Source organism: Fusarium falciforme, chromosome 4, assembly GCF_026873545.1.
Source record: "Fusarium falciforme chromosome 4, complete sequence".
NCBI lineage: Eukaryota > Fungi > Ascomycota > Sordariomycetes > Hypocreales > Nectriaceae > Fusarium > Fusarium falciforme.
Window position 1 is genome coordinate 4,407,212 of NC_070547.1, and position 19,637 is coordinate 4,426,848.

The window sequence follows — 19,637 nt, forward strand, 5'->3', positions numbered from 1 at the left end:
CGAATGGTTCCGAATAAAGGGTCACCGCTGTTGGAAGAGTTTGGACGTTGCTTATCCCCTGAGTAGTCGAGTTCCATTGTCCAGTACCTGAAGTCTTTGGAGAACCCTGCGTCACCCTGTTGAACACATAATTTTGAGCTATTGATATATAGCAAGAATTCATTGTACTGCGTCGAGTTGCGTATCCAAGTATTGTGTTGTAGTCCGACAGGGGTTGCTATATTCTATCCAGGACTGTATGGCGACTCTTCTACGACCGCCACTGCGTTGCAAGCATTCCGGTTGGATGAATCGAATTTGATTGAATTCACCATGGGTGTTTTAGTACGAAACAGAAACAATGCTTGAACCTCGCGTCTTTGTGGGTTGGTTTATGGTCAAAGTTGAAAGCCTCACTCCCCCAATGACGTCTACTAGTTGTGGCCAACGATATAGCATAGAAAGTAGAAGACTAATTTGAGTGAAATCGTGAGTAGGTAGAGATATAGCAAGCCTAAAGCTTACTGTTTTCAAAGAAAACGAAGCTGACACCTGAGAACGGACTCTATCCATATAATAGGGTCGCGGATATGCACAAAAGCGATTTCAGCAATGTTAATTAATTAGTTTTACAATGATTAAAACTTAGCACGTTAACTGAAGAGGGATTGGTTCGGCAGCAAACACGCCCAGGCATTGTTTTTCGAGTGTTGAGGAGGGGGATTATAGCTAGTTGTAGAGGCGAGCATCCAAAGTAGGAAACCCATGAAGAACGGGACCTGCATGCTGGCGAGAAGATAAGAGTCTCTGTGGAGATGGAGATGTTGGCTTGACTGAGTCGACCTTGAGCGAGAGGATTGTGGACAGAATTCCCCAGTCCCTTCAGTGTCGTCAACTTGTGAAGCTGAGACGGAGAGGACATGGCAAAGTGGTCGGCGTGCACGAGTTACGGGGAACTTGTTGTCGCGAAATTATGTGATATTGAGTTGCAGCTTTATTATCTCTTGTTCGTCAAACTGGTGCGATTTTGACAATTTTACCACGGTGCTATTGGCCGTTGCCGTTGGCTGTCTTGAAGGATGAAAAATTGCTTGCCGAGATGACGGAGACCAACGTTCGTATTAACTTACTGACATTGCGAAAGACCTTGCAACCGAGTAGAATGACCAGCAGCAAACCTGGTGCACCACCAAGTTGAGGAGATGCCCAAGTCTAAGACGATTGCACTCTAGTACATGGGGGTTAGTTGCAGTGTTGGAGATGTGGTCGTGAAGTATTCGCTGAAGGTTCGATTAGCCAAGGTTTGGGCACCCGTTGACAACTTAGGACGGAAAACGAAAAGCGCGCACCTGCGTGGTTGGGCTGTGGTTATCTGCACGGTAGATGGATGTGATGTGACAGCAAAGTATGACAGGCTGTTGGAGTAGGTTTCATGGGTTCAAAGTAGCGCTGACATTTGGGAGCCATGTTCCTCTCAAGAAACGACTCAAGGCTTCTATTTGACAATTTCCAGGCATCATGATTAATTCCTACCGTCGTTTATGAGAAAAACTGGGCGGTGACAAGTCGCCCACCTCTACTGGCGCCTTACATGTTATCATGCAATTGAATGGCCGGCTGATAAAAGTGACCCTCACATCCGTGCCACGTCAGAAGCGAGATGAGGACAATTACTTGGCCAGAGGCAGCGATTATTGTCAGCACAAGGCCCCCGCGTTCTGGCCACAAGATTGAGGAATGAACGATGGTCTTAAACTAGGCAGACAGAATACAAAGTAAAGAGGGGATGATGGAGGCAAGGTCGTCAAGGGCAACTTGTCTCGGTCGCAACGAAACGCACTCGAACGTCTACCCAACAGGTCCAAGATCCACAGCAGACAACAAGCCCGAGCAATCGGGGACCGGAAAGAGCCTGTCGGCCGATAAATTAGAAATCAGGGATTCCCGCCCATCCCATGGGCCATGTCAGGCCACCAGGCTACAGCCTTTAAATAGGCACCAGAATATCTCTCGCCGTTAGGCATCAGGTTTGTGCCGTATAAGTTGTCGTACTCCGTGACGCGTCCTCAGAGGGAGTAAGCTTTGGAGCAAATCAAAGGCAGCAGATTCCTATTGCAGTTTAGGCGGCGACAATGCGCGAGATTGTGAGTTTTTGGCAATTTGCATGATCTTCTTTTTTTGGGTTGCGAAATCTGACGACTCCCCTTTCTGATCAGGTACACCTTCAAGTCGGCCAATGTGTAAGAAATCCCACCCCCTGTTTGCTTTGATGGTGTAGATGTTGATTTTCATCGCAGGGCAATCAAATTGGAACAAACTTTTGGTACTGCAGCAGTTGCTTGACTTTCAAGGAACAGCAGAGCTGACCCCTTCTAGGCAAACCGTTTCTGGTGAACATGGAATTGATCTGGATGGAGCGTGAGTTTCCCGACTTTTGACTTCTCACTCATTGCTCAACTCTGCGCAGATACAACGGTACATCGGACGTTCAACTAGAGCGACTCAACGTCTACTTCAACGAAGCAAGTCACTTTTACACCGCCTCACATAGACAAGGCCCGCTAAATGGTAGTTACTTTCTAGGCAACGGGCAGCAAGTATGTTCCCCGTGCAGTCCTCATCGACTTGGAGCCTGGCCCCCTGGATAGCATCCGCGCCGGGCCTATGGGGCAACTGTTTCGCCCTGACAACTTTGTCTCGGGGGCTGATAGCGCCGGAAACAACTGGGCTAAGGGGCATTATTCGGAAGGTGCTGAGATCGTCGATGAGGTAGTTGATGTGGTGAGAAGAGAGGCTGAAGGTTGCGACCACCTTCAGGGCTTTCAGCTCTCCCACTCTCTCGGCGGAGGCAGTGGCTCAGGAATGGGCACCCTCCTGCTGGCCAAGATCAAGGAGGAATTCCCTGACCGCATGATCGCCACCTATTCAGTTCTCCCATCACCAACCGTTTCCAACACGGTCGTTGAACCGTACAACACCACCTTGGCTCTAAACCAGCTCATTGAAAACTCTGACGAAACGTTTTGCCTCGACAACAAGGCCCTCGTCGACATCTGTACCAGGAGCCTCAAGATCGCCACCCCGTCCTACTCGGACCTTAACTTTCTGATTGCCAAGGTCATGGCGGGTGTGACGACGTGTTTCCGCTTCCCTGGCCAACTTAACTCGGATCTTCGCAAAATGGCCGTCAACATGATTCCGTTTCCTCGACTGCACTTCTTCATGGTTGGCTTTGCGCCTCTGATGAGCCGGGATAGTCGGTCATTTCAGCATCTGACTGTGCCTTCACTTGCCCAGCAGATTTTTGATCCGAAGAACATGATGGCGGATTCTGATTTCCGCAATGGAAGATATCTTGCTTGCTCTGCTATTTTGTGAGTCATGCCTGGTAGGGATGTTGACATTGACGTTGCTAACTTGATTCAGCCGTGGCCGCCTGTCAACCAAGGAAATCGAAGACCAGATGCTCAACGTGCAATCCAAGAACTCTTCGTATTTCGTCGATTGGATCCCCAACAATGTACAAACCGCGTTGTGCTCCGTACCCCCACAGGGACTCAGCATGGCAGCCACCTTCGTGGGCAACTCGACCGCTATCCAGGAAGTGTTTAAGCACGTGGCGGACCAATTCTCAGCCATGTTCCGCCGCAAGGCCTTCCTGCACTGGTACACGGGCGAGGGAATGGACGACATGGAATTCACGGAAGCAGAGTCTAATATGCACGACTTGATATCCGAGTATCAGCAGTATCAGGACGCCAGCGCTGACGACGAGGCTGCTGAATACGAAGAGGAGGAAGTTGCCGCTGAGTGATGGGGATGCATGTTTGGGATTCTTTCGATTTTTTAATTGGTCATGGTCTTTTGTTGAAAAATATCTATATATCTAAATAGCCGCTTTTCTATCTACTTCTCTTGGCAACTCATATCTAGGACATGGTATTACTTTGGTACTTCAGACGACTTGACATACATGGTGTCAAATTCAACGTGTTTCCATTTGCCGGTCTCAGTGTTGAGAGAGAGATTGGTGTGCTTGACCTCTCCGTATCGGAGTGCGCCGGACTCAACTTGCCCGTCAGCAACTGGTCTATGAAGGTGGTTCTCACCAGATAGAACAGTGAAGTTTGCCAGAGGAATATCCCAGGGGTTACGAGTAGTCACCGAAGGAGAGCCTGGGTCTGTCAGTAGCTGTGTCAAGGCTTCAGAGGAATACTCACCATAGAACTGCGCCGTGACCTTTTTGGGACTGACGTCAAGACGAAAGTATCCCCGGTAGTATCCTTCCTGCCACATCAACTCGGGGTTGCTCTCGACTCTCTCGCGAGCTGCCTCTCCGGCATTGGGCTCGATGGGGCCGTTGACACCACTGGAGCTGACGGCAGTGCCAGCAAACTCGACACCGATACTTCCAGAGCCGGTCTTGTTGTCGTAGTCGTGGTTTCCTAACCAGACCAGATCCGAGACCTTTAGAGGTTAGCTTTGAAGAGCCGACTTGCAGTCAAGAAGCTTACCCAGTTCTGGTGGCTGTCTCCAGCGAGGAAAATATTGTTGCCGATTTCGTTATCATAAAGATGTTCCAGAGTTCGATTTCTGTTGGCAACGTATCCCTTGCGTGGTGTAAGTGCCTCAAGTTGATACCCAGATAAGGTATGACTTACACTCCAATTGTCACTCGGCAGAATCTCCCCATTACCCCAGTTCTCAGTGATGCGAGAAAATATGATTTGGTTTCCAATGATTCTCCAAGCTGCACCTCGCTCTTGGGACTTGCTGAGGGACCTGTAGAACCAATTCTCCTGACGTCCCCCCATCAAGGTGCGACTGGGGTCGTCACGGATCAAGTCAACATATTCATCGTTCCAGCCTACACCTAGTCAGTAGTGATATATATCAGGGGAAAGTGACCTACCAAGCGAGGTGATGCTGCGGTCATAGTTTCGCGTGTCGAGGATGATGAGATCCAGGAGCTTGCCCATCTGGAAGGATCTCCAGACTCTCAGGCCATCGTCCAAATCCGTTTGCCTAAGTTTTGTTAGCGACACAATAGTTCTTTGAAGGATTCAATTTCATACCGAATAGGCATCCACTCAAAGTATGCTCGCACGGCATTGACCTTTCGAGTGTCAACGCTGACCTTGGGACCTTCGTTTAGGAAGGAATCCTCAGTGTTGTTCATGTGGGAGAAGCCATCCCGGTAGCCGTTGTCAGCGAACTCTGTCTTGATGTTAGTTGGACTTTTGGCAGCTTGATAGATGCAGCCTACCGTGGTCGTCCCAGGTAGGAATCCAGGCAAAGTTTTGTGAAAGGAGCTGTAGGTCGGGGTCGGTGCGATACTGGAGCAGCACATTAGATCTTACATTGTCTGAGTCCCACTTTTGGGATATTACCTGTCCATGTCGAGTACGGTAGTCATGCAGAGTAAAAATAGTCTTGGCTGGCATAGTGGCCCTCTCTCCGTCCCGGCCAGTCTCGTAGATGTAGTCACCTAGGTGGATAACGTAGTCGTGCTCATCCTTTCTAGCGGCATTTCCATACGCATTGAAATATCCATTGGCTGGATAAAGTCAGTAGCCATCTTCAAGCATCGGGTTGAAGTCTCTTACGGTAGTTGCTGCAAGAGAAAACAGCAAAGCTTAGGTCGTGGACAGCATCGTCGGCTGTCGGAGCTGTCTTGGTACGACCCACGACACTCTTCTTATCGGAACCACAGATTGTGAATTGATAGTAGTAGACAGTGAGAGGCTTCAAGTCAGGAGCCTCAACCTATTAACGCCTCAGTCAGAATCTTTGCTAGCAGAGCTATGATGTCTCACCTTGACTGTGTAGTCAATATCAGACGTCGTATATGCTCGGCCACTCGTCACACGGTTCGCCTCTCCCTCTGACGGATCGGAGTCATAGACATCCCAGTCCAAGCAAATGGGATGGGGATCAGCCTTTATGTACTTTTCCGTCTCATGGCTGTAGTATCCCGCTGTGCCGTCTACCACCTTGGTGCTCTCACTTGACTTGGCCGAGGGGGCGACTCGAGTCCAAAGAACGACACTGTCGGCCCATGGGTCTCCAGAGGCTACGCCATGAGTGAATTCAAGGTCGGAGGGCTCGTACAGAACGTTGCCGCGCTTCATGGATCGACGTTTTACCAGGGGCACGTCGATGCCAAGGCGAATGTGACGGCGGGAGGGACTGGCATAGTTGAGGTTACCGTCGAACGCAGCCAATACTGTCGTGGCCAAGAGGCCGGTTGCGTATACAAGCGTAGTCCTCATCTTGGCGATTGTCAAGGAAGATGGTCTTGTGCTTGGGCTCTGTGGCTGCAGCCAAACTTATCAACATCATTTAAGCCCAGTCCACCCCGCCTGTGCCTCTTACTGCTCGAATATGCCCCTCCAGTCTGGCAGCCAACAGTTCGCTTCGTCTCCTACACGTTTCTTGCGCCGGTTACATCACCACTCCCATTTGTAGCATTACACGTCAACCAGGCCTTATCTACCGGTCACGAAAGAGGCAGCGATGTGAGAGGGAGATATCCAATGACCAACGTCAGGATTGTAAGCATCGAATACTAGGAGCAAACTCATTGCACGTGGTTGTCGGAGTTTTGAGACTGACTGACCATCGTGGTGTCGTTCGGGCAGCTAATTGGCTGTCAAGGATGTATCAACGTTGGACATTGTCTAGCCGTGATTGGAGTGGTATGGATCAAGATCGCATAGTGGATCGGTCAAGATGCGACTCCATACAAAGTTAGGTTATCTTAATCTAGATCACTATCTGTTAATATTCCCGGTTGGATAGTCGGACTTGGTTCATGCCGAGGCGATGAGGTGATTGCCAGAGAACAGGTACGAAAGGTATTATAATTAGTCAAAATATTAATAAGTTTACAAAATTAGTCAAGGTAATATAAAAAGCTAATAAGTGTAAATTAGATAGTTAAGCTTGGTTTATTAAAGTATTTAAGCTTGAGATTATTTACTTATAATCTCATAGAATTTCATTCAAGCTTATTAAAATTAGCAGGGAATCATAAGTCTCATTATATACCTATCTAGAGGATGCTCGGGCTATGATAAATATGGCTTTCTCACACGTTTGGAGAGATGTCAATGGCATGTCATCAGTTGATTGATGGTCACCCATTTGAGCCACTCAGACCCTCGTCGCCGCTTTCAAGGAGTGAAGGGACGATGAGGAACAAGTCATGCTCTAGGTAAATGACTTGATGCCATCTGCATCCAATAGTCTGATAGCCATCAAAAGGCCTGGCAGATTCAGCGGATAACCGAGATATACGAAAGGGCAACCAGAACATAGTCTGGCCAGAAGTCGACTCGGACAGCGCTGGCGGATTCATTGACGCCTTTTCCGGGGTGGATGAATAGGCCAGACTGTGGGATTTGAGCATGGCTTAGAGACTCCTCTTCTCCAACACTATCATGGAGTGGTTCCCTTATCTGCAGGTCCTTATCATGTTCGAGAATCTCCTGATGGCTTTTTCAAAAGCTGGTGCGACGTTCTGTTCATTCAGGAGACGTTGACGGCCAGAAATAGGAGCTCTGGTGTCCTCGCTAGCGAGAATATCGCAGGTTTCGTCTACGGTGTGACCAGGATGGTTGAGCAGTAGCGTTTTGGAGCTCCTCGAACCGAGGTCAGTCGCTACCTAACCTTCTAATCTATGCATTTTCCCGTGGAGTAGATGACATGACCCTCCGATCAACGGACAGGGAAGCCAGGGATCGCTTGAGCCTCCTGAACCTTGGCAGCGACGCGAAGGAACTTGGGATCCACCCCGACTACGACAACACTTTGTGGTGACGCCTTTATCGAAACCTGGTCGGCTATTCCTTCAGGCGAGTTTCCTTATCTGAGCATAATACGGATGACTCCCTGCCAGTGAGCCGGCTACTTGGTGAGACTCGGGGACTACCAGGTGCTGCTGGCTGAGGAACCGCCCTCCTGGGTTTTTGACTGGGGGGAACAGTTCTTCGGGAATGTGGCTGTAGACAGGCCCTTACGGCATGCGGCGACATGGCCAGCACGGAATGGGCTTCTACCATGGATTCGGGTTGTACTGCTATATGCCGGAATAGGATCACCATTTGGTATTTGCTCTTTAGACCTCACATATGGGCAAATGAGATATCTACATGTGGATTAATTAATAACCTCTTCTAGCTAGACTAGCCAATCATTATATCACGCTGCGCTCTCTTCAGGAATGCGTTATACCGCACGAGCTTCTGAGTATTCGACAACCATAGTCGTTGTTTGGAGAATCCCCTTGTCACTTCTCCCGTCATCGTTACTTGACTTGTCATCCAAGCTCCCCGACTTTCCTTCCCGTCGCCACCCGAAGCCACCCTCGGCCTCAGCTGTTGTGGTGAAGGGGTCGTCGAATTGGGTGTAGGGCGCCCTGTTGGCTGACCTCCCCCCTGTGCCTCCTCCAATGGTTCGAAGCTCGTGGCCCGAGGAGAGGCCCGTTTTCGACTTGCCTGTGCTGGTTCCTCTGCTGCTGGAGAGTAGGCGGGGAGCAACCGTCTTGACGAAGTGGCGGAGTGTTGATAGGCATGCGCACATGATGAGAAGGTTTGCTTCGACGCAGCTGTTTCAACGGTTGGTCAGTGAATGCAAGAAGATGAGGGGTAGGGAACAAACATCCAAGCGTGGATTGGGCCACCACCCCAGGTTGTGTCGACGGCGTCGAGCTGGGAGATGAGAAGAGCGAGTCGGACCATGGAGGTGATGACGGTTCTACAACTGTCAATATCTAGGCATTCATCGAACGACACAAGACTTACGCAGAACCAATGGCAAAGAGGCACAGAAGGGCGGCCTTCTTCTTAGCCGACAGATGAAGTCCAACAATCATCGGTATCGGGATGGCAATGATTAAGACATCAGTTGCAACACCCAACCCCGCAGTCGCCTGAAACATGGCCGGTCGATCGATGCAAGAACCTACATCGACAGGAATATTCAGATCCCAAGATTTGCGGAAAGGCGTGCATGGGAAGACGGAGGCGAAGAAGATGCTGATGCTGGAAGCAGACACGATGAAGATGGTGCCAAAAATTGTCCATCGGTACCAGGCCTGGCCCTTGTTGAGTTCGAGGAGGAATAGGAGGATGACTACTTTTGATAGACATGTCGGGACGGTGTAGACGATCGAGTTGATGTAGGTTGCCCACTGCGACGGTTAGTCAAGGACGGACGCAGTAGATTCAAAGACGTACAAGAATGGCCTTTTGGAACTTTTCAAAGGGAATCTCCCAGCCGTGGACTCCCATCCAACCCTCGGCGAACGAGCCTGCAAGTGTCAGCACACACCTACATTCTGATCAGGTTAATGTGCAGAGAAACTCACGAAGAGACAGGGCTTGAATTGTGATTGACCCAACCTGTCAAGATAAGCGATTGATCGGCAGATGGCAGTTTCCATTAGACAAGACATACCCAGGCGATGATCAAGAGCACTGTTAATTGTTAGCTTCCGTCTGATCCACTGCTGTTTAGCTGTAACGCACCGTCGTCGATCCCGAAGTTATTCCTGACGAACATCTTGACGTAGAGTCTCTGGAAGAGAAAGAAGAGGGCCAAGGTCATACCGATCCCGCAGATCACGTACGTAGCCTCGACAGAGGTACGCTGCGGGTTGTCAAAGTCGACGACATAGCCTTCTGGGGGCGGGATGGCGACGAGAACGCCGTCAACCACGGACATGATGATTTCACGCAAACAGAAGAAGAAAGAAGCAAAAGAGAAGAAAAAGCAGGACCCGACAATTCGGATTCTCCTGCAGGTGATTTGTTTGGTATGCGCGGAAAAGGCGCAGCTTTTTACGACCCCGATTTACATCAGGAGGCTCAGGGTTGGGTTTGGGAATCTTGGCCTGCATGACAGCATCTTGTTCTTGGCCCCGGACGCACCGATACCGTTCGTTGACCCCTTGCTATTATTACCTGCATAGTACCATCGCTTGGCTTGGATCCTTCCCCCGGGTAAGGATGGCAGGGGGGTAATCCTTGACAACGAGCGGGATAGCCTACTCCGTACGTGGTACGGAAGAGGGAAGAAAGAGCCTTGGCATAACCAGCAAAGATATACCTCACCTTTTTGTCCGTAAGCTCCGTTGTAATTTCCGCAGGCGGGGAGAAGGAGTTGTCCGAAAAAGTACAAAAAAGGGAGGTGACTTGACTTATAAAGGCGCTCCCGACTGTCGTGTCACATCAGCACTCCTTGACCCTGCAGTAGTAACCTGCATTGCATGCTACTATCCCCCCTCGGCCACCTTGTCTTGAATAAACTTAAGCCCACTGTCGATCCTCCTCCCCACCATGTTGGTCCATCCATTTACAACGGCGCTCATGGCGATCCTCCTCGCGGGTCCCAGCTCATCGCTCGTGATGCGTCAAACTGCCGAGGACGCGGCTGCTAAAGCAGTAAGAAACACAACACCTTCATCTTGTCAACAGAATGAGCGCTGATCCCCTCTTCCAGTGTTCTTTGCTCTCTGCCGCGGGCTTCAAGGACGGTGACCAGCTCCTTGTCCCTGCTGAAGATGGGTATGAGGAGAGAGTGGACTCTTGGTGGTCTGCCAGCTCCCGCTTGACGCCATCTTGCATCGTTCGACCCAAGAACGCTCAAGACGTGTCCAAGATCATCCGTGTGCTCGGGGCCAACTCTACCGCTGACTTTGCCATCCGAAGCGGTGGCCACAGCCACTGGGCCGGCGGTAGCAACGTCGACAACGGCGTCACCATCGACCTCGGCCTCATCAAGGGCACCGAGTACGACCCTGCCACTTCTCTGGCCTCGGTCTTGCCCGGCGGTCGATGGGCAGATGTCTTCAAGGAACTTGAGAAGCACAGCGTCGCTGTTCCAGGTGGCCGAGACGGCAATGTTGGCGTCGCTGGCTTCTTGACTGGTGGTGGTAACTCGTATTACACTGGCCGCGCCGGCTTTGGATGCGATTCCATCGTCAATGTCGAGATTGTCCTCGCTGACGGCAGCATCGTCAATGCCAACAAGGACACAAACCCCGACCTTCTCAAGGCTCTCAAGGGCGGATCGGGCAACCTTGGCATCGTCACACGCTTCGACCTGCAGACCTTCCCAGCCGGCAATGTCTGGGGCGGTATCCGCGCCTCGGAGCTATCCCAGGGCGACGCTATCGCTCACGCCATGGTCAACTTCACCAACAACAATGAAAAGAACCCCGAGGCGGCGTATCTGATCAACTGGACCTACAACCCGGGTATGTCCACTGATGTCCTTGTCGCTCAGGTTCTTGTCGATACCAACGGTGTCGAGCGACCTGCCACGTTCGATGAGGCATTGGATGTACCGGAGCTATTCAATGACATCAGCGTCCGACCTGTCAGTGACATGGCCGAGTCCTATGTCCTCCCCTCTGGCCTCTAGTAAGTACCGCGATATTTCTCGAGGTACCACCGCTAACAACTCATGCAGCAACGTCTGGTTCAGTCTGACATTCGCCAACGATGTCCGCATCATCCAAAAGGCCGCCGACCTCCACGACACCTTTGTCAAGGAACTCCTGGAGGAGATCCCCGCCACAGAGCTCGGCACCCAGAACCTGTTCCAGCCTGTGCCCAGGCTCTTTGCCGACCGTGGCGTTGAGCACGGAGGAAATGTGCTCGGTCTCGACAGAATCGAGGGCAACTCCCTCATGTGGCTGCTGTCCTGCACGGTTAAGACGGCCGAGCAGGAGGTGCTGCTCCACCAGAAGGCGAGCGCTTTTGCCTCAGCGCTGGAGGAGTACGCCAAGACCATTGACGGCCTGCGCGAGTGGCGATACCTGAACTACGTGGACCCTAGCCAGGAGGACCCCATCCTGAGCTACGGCAGCGAAAACGTCGCATTTCTGCGCAAGGTGTCCGCCAAGTACGACCCTGAGGGCTTCTTCCAGAAGAGACAGAAGGGCGGCTTCAGACTGCCTTGAGAGAGAAAGGGATTATGAACGTAGTCAGGGGTTAGGGACGAAGGAATAGAGAGTGGAGATGCGTTATGCTTAATAAACTTAAAATCCAAGGATATCCTGCATTAGCTTGTGCCAGTTAAATACCTTGTGTTCCATCTTTTCTGCAAGAACGGCTTTGGGAACTGAACTCGTGTCAAGATGTCAGCAACAGGGGATGAATTAGCCTTCCCGATCCTTGCTGCCAAGTATCCAGGACCCCCTGAATCGGGATCCAAAGTGCCAGTGGACGTGGGGGGTCCCCGGTCTGTGCCCTGAAGGATTTCCATCTGTGTCTTAGATCGATGGAACCTTGCCGGTTGTCAAGGAGAGAGCGGCTTTTGCCGTCGGGACGAGGCATCGAGCCAGGATTCTTTATCGTCTTATTACCCTCTATATTTCCGTCCATAGGTATTCGTTGCCGAACATCTCCTGACAGGCCTTTCTACACTCAACCCAAAGAAGAACCTAGTCCGGTAATAAATCCTTCATTATGGGATACATCAGTTACATTGAACCCTCAGTGGCAAACTAACGCGTCACCGCCACATCCCGAAAGCATTTCTCAATATCACCCACAAGATGTTCTCCCAGTTCGTCGTCAACAACACCTCCCTGCCAGCCAACATTGATGGTCAGATCTCCGCCCTTAACAGCGACAGGGCAGATAGTAAGCGCTGGGCCGGCAACGTCAGCGCTTAGCAAGAAGTCTGCCCTCTGAATTGACCATGTCCCTGCCAGCTGGTCTGAGCCATTCTCTCCGTCTAGGACTCCCAGGTTGGTGACGAGCCAAGTGGCTGCCCGCGGTTTTCGCTGTGCTTCCTTGGCATGCTCTCTCCAGTCCGAGATGAAGCCCATCATGCCGACCAAGTCGTTCTTGAGGCCTTGGCTGAGCTTCTCTTGAAGTTCCTCCCGCACTCTTGCCGACACCTCCCACATGATGTCTGCGCAAGTTGCCAACTTGGAGTCATCCGCGGCAGTCTTGATCCGATCGCTAATTTGATCCAGCAGCTCGTTATTGAACCTGTGTTCTGTCGAAGTGACGCAGCAGCTTACCGTCCTGTCAGGCTCAAGATCAGGGAACGCTTCCGACCGCGCTGGGATGAACCGCCGCAGGTTGAGAGGCGTGCTACCTGTTACTTCAGAGACCTCTTTTGGAACGTGTGGAGTGAGACTGATGAGGGAGATGGCGTGTAGGAGACCCGTCAGAGTTGTCTTGTGCGCTCGACAAGCCGCGAGCACACCCTGGAGCATCTGGTTGTCAATAGTCAAGGTTCGAAACCTCGTTTCGTAAGGCTTTGGAGAAATAGGTGGCCAAATAGCTGGATGTGTACATGCCCAGCCAAAGAGTTTTGGCTTTACATCTTCCCATATCGTATCGGCAATGTAGCCAAAGGAAGTAGAGTAGTTACCTGCCGTCTCTTGAGGAGGTGGGAGGTTTTGCCTGTTAACCACTGTCTCCAGAATGTGGTTGCGGACAATTTGAAGGTCGGAGCCTCCACCGGCCTGATTTAGAGTCTCGAGCATGGTTTCGTGAAATATCTTTGCACCGGTTCCGTCGAAATGGGGATGATTCCAAGCCAGGATCACCTCCATTAAATCGTCGGACTCTTGCTTCAGTACCACCATCCTCCAGCCAGGGCGAGTTTCAAGATCAGTGAATTTTGTGATGAGCTGCTCGCTAAGTATCTGCTTGCGAATTGTAGGGTAGTCTTCCAAGGAGCTGACCAGTCTCCAGGAAATATGTCGAGACAGGTCGACAGTATCGAGCCGGACCCATGCTGGTTCCGTCGAGTCTTCATTGACTTGACCAACCTGCATCAAAGGATGCTGGACGATGTTTCTGGCAACTGCACGTTCCCAAAACTCTTCAAGATCCAGTTGACTCGCAGGGGTTGTGATGAAATGATGTGGGATTTTATAATGGCAGGTCAAGACAGTGCTAGGGTAGAGATCCAGCAGATGCAGAGCGGACTGGTAACGTTCGCTTCAAGGAAGAAAATCAGATATAGATTTTTCCCACGAGGTTCTTTGGACTTACACTCGGCCCAAGGTACGGAGGACCCGCGATTCTGAACTGGACTGCATGGTGCGTGTGGCGAATGCGCAGCGTTGGAGATGAAAGATTCGAGGGAGGTGAGATGTACTTTTGTAAATGGTCTTGTTAAAGTGACTTGAAAGTGATTGACGTCTATTTGGCTTTGGGCTATGAGGTTCTTATAAAATACAAGTATATGAGTTATCTATGCTGGATGCGCTCGGGGCCCGCGGAACCCCGATGACGAGACTTGGATACGGGTCACTAAATATGATAGGTGCTCTCGTACGGGTCTCACCAGTGTAAAAGTGACGCCAAAACAGCCACAGGAGGAGCATCCAGTTGTTTGGAGGTGGCTCAGCAAGTCAATCCTGTTCGGTGCCCGTGAAGCCCGGGTGCCGAAACAGAGCAGGTCCGGCGCTGTCCATTCGGGGTCCCCGGCCGGCCGAACACGCCATGCGCTGACCGGCGCCAGCGTTGCCTACGCAATCGCCTTTTCAAGTCCAGCTTTTGACTCTCTCTCGGCATAGAAGAAGTAATTGTATAAGATTGCATGATGGGCATTCATACCGCAATTGAAGATTTGGTGTTGCAGGGAAATGTCAGGGGCGTTCCCAGGGGTTTGCTGAAAAATAACAATCCCAGAAAACTGAAGCGTAGTTTGAAACGCCAAATACCTCTTTGAAAATTCAACTTGAAAGTAGGAATGGCGGCATCCTTCGGAATTCCAGCACAGCCACTTAGTCCATCTTGATATTCCCCCTCTTGATGCGCAACACCGTGTTGATATGACCCGAGCAAAGCGGTACCCCTTCTTCAGACGCCAACAGCCTCGCCGTCTTGACCACGTTCTTGATCTGTCGCCCGTTGAGCTCCTCCTTGGCAAGTTCCCCAAGCTCAGCTTCTGAGACACCACCGGTCTCGATCTTCACAAACGTCTTCCACACGTGCAATCTAGAATTGATGTCCAGCTTCGGGTAGTGGATAGTCAGATGAATACGGGACTCAAAGGCGGGGTCGAAAGACGAGACTCTGTTGGTAGTGAGGAACATGACTCCCTGATAGTACTCAAGCAGACGGAGGAAGATGGCGACTAGCTTGTTGCGCTGCAGGTCAGATGATGAGCGGCGCTCGAGGAACACGTCACATTCGTCTACGAGGAGGACGGCTCGCCATTTTGTCGACAGTTCGAGGACGCGGTTTAGATTCTCCTCAACTTCGCCGGCGTCGTCACCGAGTTCGCCAGCGCTCATGCCGTATAGGGGTTTGTGCATGGTTTCGGCGACTGTGGGAGATGTAAGTATGACAGAGAAGATGAGAGACTACATAGATACGAACCTGACTCTGATGTGAGGGTCTTGCCAGTTCCTGGCTCTCCACTCAGGAGCATGATGATGCCCCGTCCTGTAGATCCGTTAGACACGGGTCTTTCCGTTCGCAGAGAGTGTCCATTCTTACCTTTTCCCTTGATCACGTCGTCAAAATTATCCAGTCCAGAGATCTGAGCATGGACGAATGCCCGGATAATGCGTTTATAGTCGTGCGGCAGAACAAGCTGGTCAAACGCAGTGTTGCTCCAGACAATGTCCTGGATGAGGTCGATGTCGAGATATCCTATACCTTGGTAAGCACTTGTTCTTGGAACGGCGTGGCAGTAAAACTCACCCCAGTCCTTTGCCTTGAGGCAGAACCCTCTGACTACGTGTGTACACAGATGGTAGTACTTGTCAGGGAGATTCTCGTCCTCCGGCGCCACTGGCCTCGATTCCGTGTCCATGATTGGGATAGGCATGGAGATAGGCATGGGAGCAGCGTATCGTCCCCCTCTACTGGGGGCAACCTGTCTCATCCGATACATAGGCGGTTGAGGTGGTCGGGAACCCATTTTCTCACGGATTTGAGGGTCTAGGCTCTTCTCAATGTCCGAATTGGCCCCGTGTGGCGACTCGTCGAGGGGGATAAGAGGTGGCATCCGTCCTTGATGCTCATCGACGTACTTGGAGAACATGCTGCCGTCGATGACGATTCTTTCCTCAACCACCTTTTGGCTGGTTAGTCTCTGCTACCGAAAAAACAGGTTGGATATGCTCACATGCTGCTTTTTTGGATGTCCAGCGGGGGGGTTCGCTCGCTCATAGACACCAGTGTACGATCTGTGGTGAACTCCCTTCAGCGCCACGAAGCGTTGGCCTCGTTCTACCAGCCGCTCTCGGATGGCCTCAATGTTGGGCTGCAGACGGCTGGGGACAACGTCGAGCTCCAGGATAGGCCTCAAGTTCCCGAACGGTTGGATGACGATGTCCATGTTCCTGTATCCAAAGCGCTCTCCGTCAGTGTCGACGTAGCGACACGAGAGGTTGTAGATGATGCCGCAGTCGGTCTTTTGATACTCGCCATGGACGAGGACAAGGATGCGGTCGTGGCCATCGACTCTGGTGTAGACCTCGATGCCAGGCTCAAATAGAGCCCAGACATACTGAAAAGAGATGACATTATTCTTGACCAGGTCAGTGACCTGCTCGATGTGAGGCGTCATCTCCTTGGAGACGGTGTCGAAAAGAAGCTTGTAGTGACTCCTCGAAACCTCGTTCTCCTCGGCCTCGGCTGGCATGGCCTGCACAAACTCTTCCCATCGGTAAAAGAATTCGTGAAAGGGAGCCTTGAAGTCGAGCTTCCTCAAGTTTGTGTTGATGCCCTTGTACCCATCAAAGACGGAACTCAACTGCTTCTTGATCAGCGGGCTCTGTACCGTGATGGAGAACAGAGCGAGAGCGAGGTCTCCATTGTCGTCGCGGTGCTTCTGGCGGCGGATGATGAGGGCAAACTTGGCGGCTGCGGCGGCTGAGTTGGCGTTGACGCCAATGTCTTCGGGAGCCCATTCTTGCCAGGGGTCGTCGCAGTCTTTTCTGTAGAGATCTCTAGTCTCGGCAGTCATGCCCACTTGGACTGTGCTATTGATGCCTCCAAGATCGTCATCGCTTTCGTTGTCGTTTGCGCCTAGGCGTCCCATTGGGGCGGGCATACGATAGGTGGAGGGCATTCTCATGACGAAGGGTGCAGCTTGACTGAAGGAAGTCTGGTCTCGTGCCTCGGGGGTAGTTTAAATAGGAGGACTCGACGTGAACAAAGAGGGGATTGTCTGCATAACCTCCAGGCAGCTGAGGCTAACTCTGCATGCATGCCTTGGCGTCAGCAGTGTGGTTACTTGCAGAACAGGCAGAACGAGGCGGATCCAATAGCAGGGGTGTTTCAACCTGTCATGAGCTCACCGGTTTTGCCTTTTTCGACGCCTAACTGCAGAGATGATGTGGTAAAATGGGCCGCAGTGTTTGCGGAGAGGCTGTGTTGTTGTGATACGAGTGTTGGTGCACAACCAGCTTAGCCTCTCCATATAGTTGCAGCTATGGTGGATACCCAAAATTTGCCTTGGCTAGAATCGGCAATTGCCTTGCGATTTTGTTTTCTTGCAGCTCTAGCTGGTTTTATTTTAATGTGTCATCAGGCCGCCTTGTCCGCCTTTTCGAGACCATCTCAGCCGGTCGCAACATCATTCACAAAATGTTTGACGACACTCGTGAGTTACTTCCAAATGAGTCTCGAGATCAAATAGAAAATGCCACGCGGTACAACATTCGCGAAAATGTTGCGACTATCATTAACCAGCGCATGACCCGCGTCCACACGTCGAGTTGGGCCGATAGCCTTCGCTTTCTGACATTCGATGATGGTCAAGATCACGAGCCTCAGGAAACCAACCAGGACACGCCCCTTCTCGGACGGTGCCAGCCTTGTCAGGAACGATTACCCCTCCCGGCGGGTCACGTTTGCGAGAAGCATCTGTCCCTCACTCCCACAGCAAGGATCGAGAACCGTGAAGCCGAACTGCACCAGTATGCGAACCCGTGCGTTCACGTCAGAGAGCACTCATGCGAGACTTGCCAGCACATTCCTCTCTTTCCAAACGAAGGAAAGATTACCAAGTTTCGGATCCGAAGAGTGAACAAGGTTGGCTCCAACGGGCACAGCAGGTGTGATCACTTCGTCGCCGTGTCCTACTGTTGGTCTGCTGCGACAGCCAACCGTAGTGACGATGAAGAAGGACCCTACAAGGTGGTTGAGGAGGATGGTAGCGTTCGAGACATGCGAGCGGCAAAGAGCACGATTAACCGGGTTGTGACCTTTGCCCGCGAGAACGGATTCCGCATGATCTGGATAGACCAGGTTTGTGTGTTCGAATGTTCGTGAACTATAGGTCACTTACTAATACCATGGATCCAAACAGGAGTGCATTGAGCAAGACAATCCCGAACAACAAGAGCTCGCCATCCAGGCCATGGACAATGTCTATCTACGTGCTCAAACCTCGATCGGCTTATTCAACGCCGAGCTAAGCAAAGAAGACATTCATTGCCTCCAAGTCGTCTACGAAACTCAATTAAAGGGGGCTGGAAATTCTCGCCGTGGCCAAGCACCACCCCCTCAACGCCGTCTGCCTACTCGCAACGAGATGTACGGAGCTCTGAGCAAGGTGGCCAACGACAGATGGAACACGCGCGCCTGGATCTTACAGGAAGCCTTTGCCTCTAGTGGGAACATGTTTCTTCTTTTTCCTCGACTCGAGGGGATTGACGTTAGCCGTTGGATGTTGGTCTGCCATGAATGGTCTCGAAGCGAATTGGCAATCCGGCTTGATGCGATGCAGACCTGTTTTCAAGTCTGTACGCCATTCATACGGCCCGTAGTGGTGGAATTGCGTACCAGAGCCAGACTAGGAGCCTTCATGGGACAAAGGCCCCCAGCCCCTGGAGCCAATCAACAGGAACGACAGGACGAGAAGACTGATCCTGAACTGACATTGAAAAGGATCGAATGCTTCCATCCTGGAGAACCAGGAAAAGCAACAACAATCTTCGCCGGAACCAACAAGCCCAGGAGGACTTGCAATGCCGCAGTGGCTCTGACATTCCTCAAGCTTCGCGGCCTCCTGAGGGTACCAGACAAGCTAGCCATCTTAGCCAATATGTGTGGATATCATGTCCGATTCAACACCATTGAGCTCGAAAAGACCCAGGACAGCTTGGGTGCATGCGTCATTGCTCTCTCTGTCATCAACAACGACTTTTCGTTGCTTGTTCCCGAGTTTTACAGAGTGCCAAGTAACATACCCCTGGGTAAGACACACTCCCCTTGCGAAGAATTGCCTTGCTAATACAGCGATAGTGGCACCTTCACACGATGATGGAGAGTTCTCTTGGGTTCACAGCCTCTCCCGCAAGATTCCGTTACTGCAAGTTAGCGAGTGGAACCCTTTTGGTGCGTTTTCTTTAGAAAACGTCGGATCTACCGTCGACCTGTCTTATAATGGCCTTTCGATTCTTGGTCATCTCTGGAAGAAAGATCGCTTCATAAGCCTTGAGTCTTTGCAGATCAAGCATGCACGCTCCTGGGAACAACTCCGCACAGGCAAAGGACATTCAAAACCTGATGGAGAAACTGTTAGGCTGGCCACGACGCACATCATGTTCAAGATTATCGAGACTTTGGTATCGAAGGGTGAGAAGGAACTGGCGGATTCCATATTGAACTCCACCTCGAACCGGTACTGGAACAGCCGCAGCGACTTGGACGACATGATTG

At 51.4% G+C, this 19,637-nt stretch overlaps 6 protein-coding genes and 1 pseudogene across 7 annotated transcripts, besides 1 other annotated feature; 3 read left to right on the plus strand and 4 right to left on the minus strand.

Annotated features, from left to right (window-relative positions):
* Window positions 1-2,111: 2,111 nt before the first annotated feature.
* NCS54_00605600 (Tubulin beta chain) lies at window positions 2,112-3,793 on the plus strand (the record flags this gene model as incomplete). Its single annotated transcript, XM_053151532.1, has 7 exons — window positions 2,112-2,123; window positions 2,196-2,219; window positions 2,277-2,302; window positions 2,356-2,397; window positions 2,447-2,547; window positions 2,594-3,353; window positions 3,406-3,793. The coding sequence occupies 7 exons, from the start codon at window positions 2,112-2,114 to the stop codon at window positions 3,791-3,793; spliced, it is 1,353 nt and encodes a 450-aa protein (XP_053007507.1).
* Window positions 3,794-3,921: 128 nt separating this feature from the next.
* NCS54_00605700 (Hypothetical protein) lies at window positions 3,922-6,251 on the minus strand (the record flags this gene model as incomplete). The annotated part of the gene is made up of 10 exons (XM_053151533.1): window positions 3,922-4,154; window positions 4,200-4,446; window positions 4,494-4,589; window positions 4,641-4,846; window positions 4,892-5,004; window positions 5,055-5,196; window positions 5,246-5,315; window positions 5,370-5,536; window positions 5,586-5,745; window positions 5,796-6,251. The coding sequence occupies 10 exons, from the start codon at window positions 6,249-6,251 to the stop codon at window positions 3,922-3,924; spliced, it is 1,890 nt and encodes a 629-aa protein (XP_053007508.1).
* Window positions 6,252-8,208: 1,957 nt separating this feature from the next.
* NCS54_00605800 (Hypothetical protein) lies at window positions 8,209-9,705 on the minus strand (the record flags this gene model as incomplete). The annotated part of the gene is made up of 7 exons (XM_053151534.1): window positions 8,209-8,587; window positions 8,641-8,736; window positions 8,784-9,172; window positions 9,219-9,292; window positions 9,350-9,383; window positions 9,439-9,458; window positions 9,510-9,705. The coding sequence occupies 7 exons, from the start codon at window positions 9,703-9,705 to the stop codon at window positions 8,209-8,211; spliced, it is 1,188 nt and encodes a 395-aa protein (XP_053007509.1).
* A 644-nt stretch (window positions 9,706-10,349) lies between these two features.
* On the plus strand, window positions 10,350-11,947 carry NCS54_00605900 (FAD-binding PCMH-type domain-containing protein; the record flags this gene model as incomplete). The annotated part of the gene is made up of 3 exons (XM_053151535.1): window positions 10,350-10,424; window positions 10,483-11,405; window positions 11,455-11,947. 3 exons carry the CDS (start codon window positions 10,350-10,352, stop codon window positions 11,945-11,947), a joined length of 1,491 nt encoding a protein of 496 aa, XP_053007510.1.
* Window positions 11,948-12,493: 546 nt separating this feature from the next.
* NCS54_00606000 (Hypothetical protein) lies at window positions 12,494-14,050 on the minus strand (the record flags this gene model as incomplete). Its single annotated transcript, XM_053151536.1, has 2 exons — window positions 12,494-13,949; window positions 14,004-14,050. The coding sequence occupies 2 exons, from the start codon at window positions 14,048-14,050 to the stop codon at window positions 12,494-12,496; spliced, it is 1,503 nt and encodes a 500-aa protein (XP_053007511.1).
* A 690-nt stretch (window positions 14,051-14,740) lies between these two features.
* NCS54_00606100 (AAA domain-containing protein) lies at window positions 14,741-17,046 on the minus strand (the record flags this gene model as incomplete). The annotated part of the gene is made up of 5 exons (XM_053151537.1): window positions 14,741-15,285; window positions 15,339-15,404; window positions 15,459-15,614; window positions 15,666-16,041; window positions 16,093-17,046. The coding sequence occupies 5 exons, from the start codon at window positions 17,044-17,046 to the stop codon at window positions 14,741-14,743; spliced, it is 2,097 nt and encodes a 698-aa protein (XP_053007512.1).
* A 947-nt stretch (window positions 17,047-17,993) lies between these two features.
* On the plus strand, window positions 17,994-18,742 carry NCS54_00606200 (annotated as a pseudogene). Its single transcript has 3 exons — window positions 17,994-18,221; window positions 18,283-18,644; window positions 18,703-18,742.
* Window positions 17,994-18,742: a sequence feature.
* Window positions 18,743-19,637: the final 895 nt, after the last annotated feature.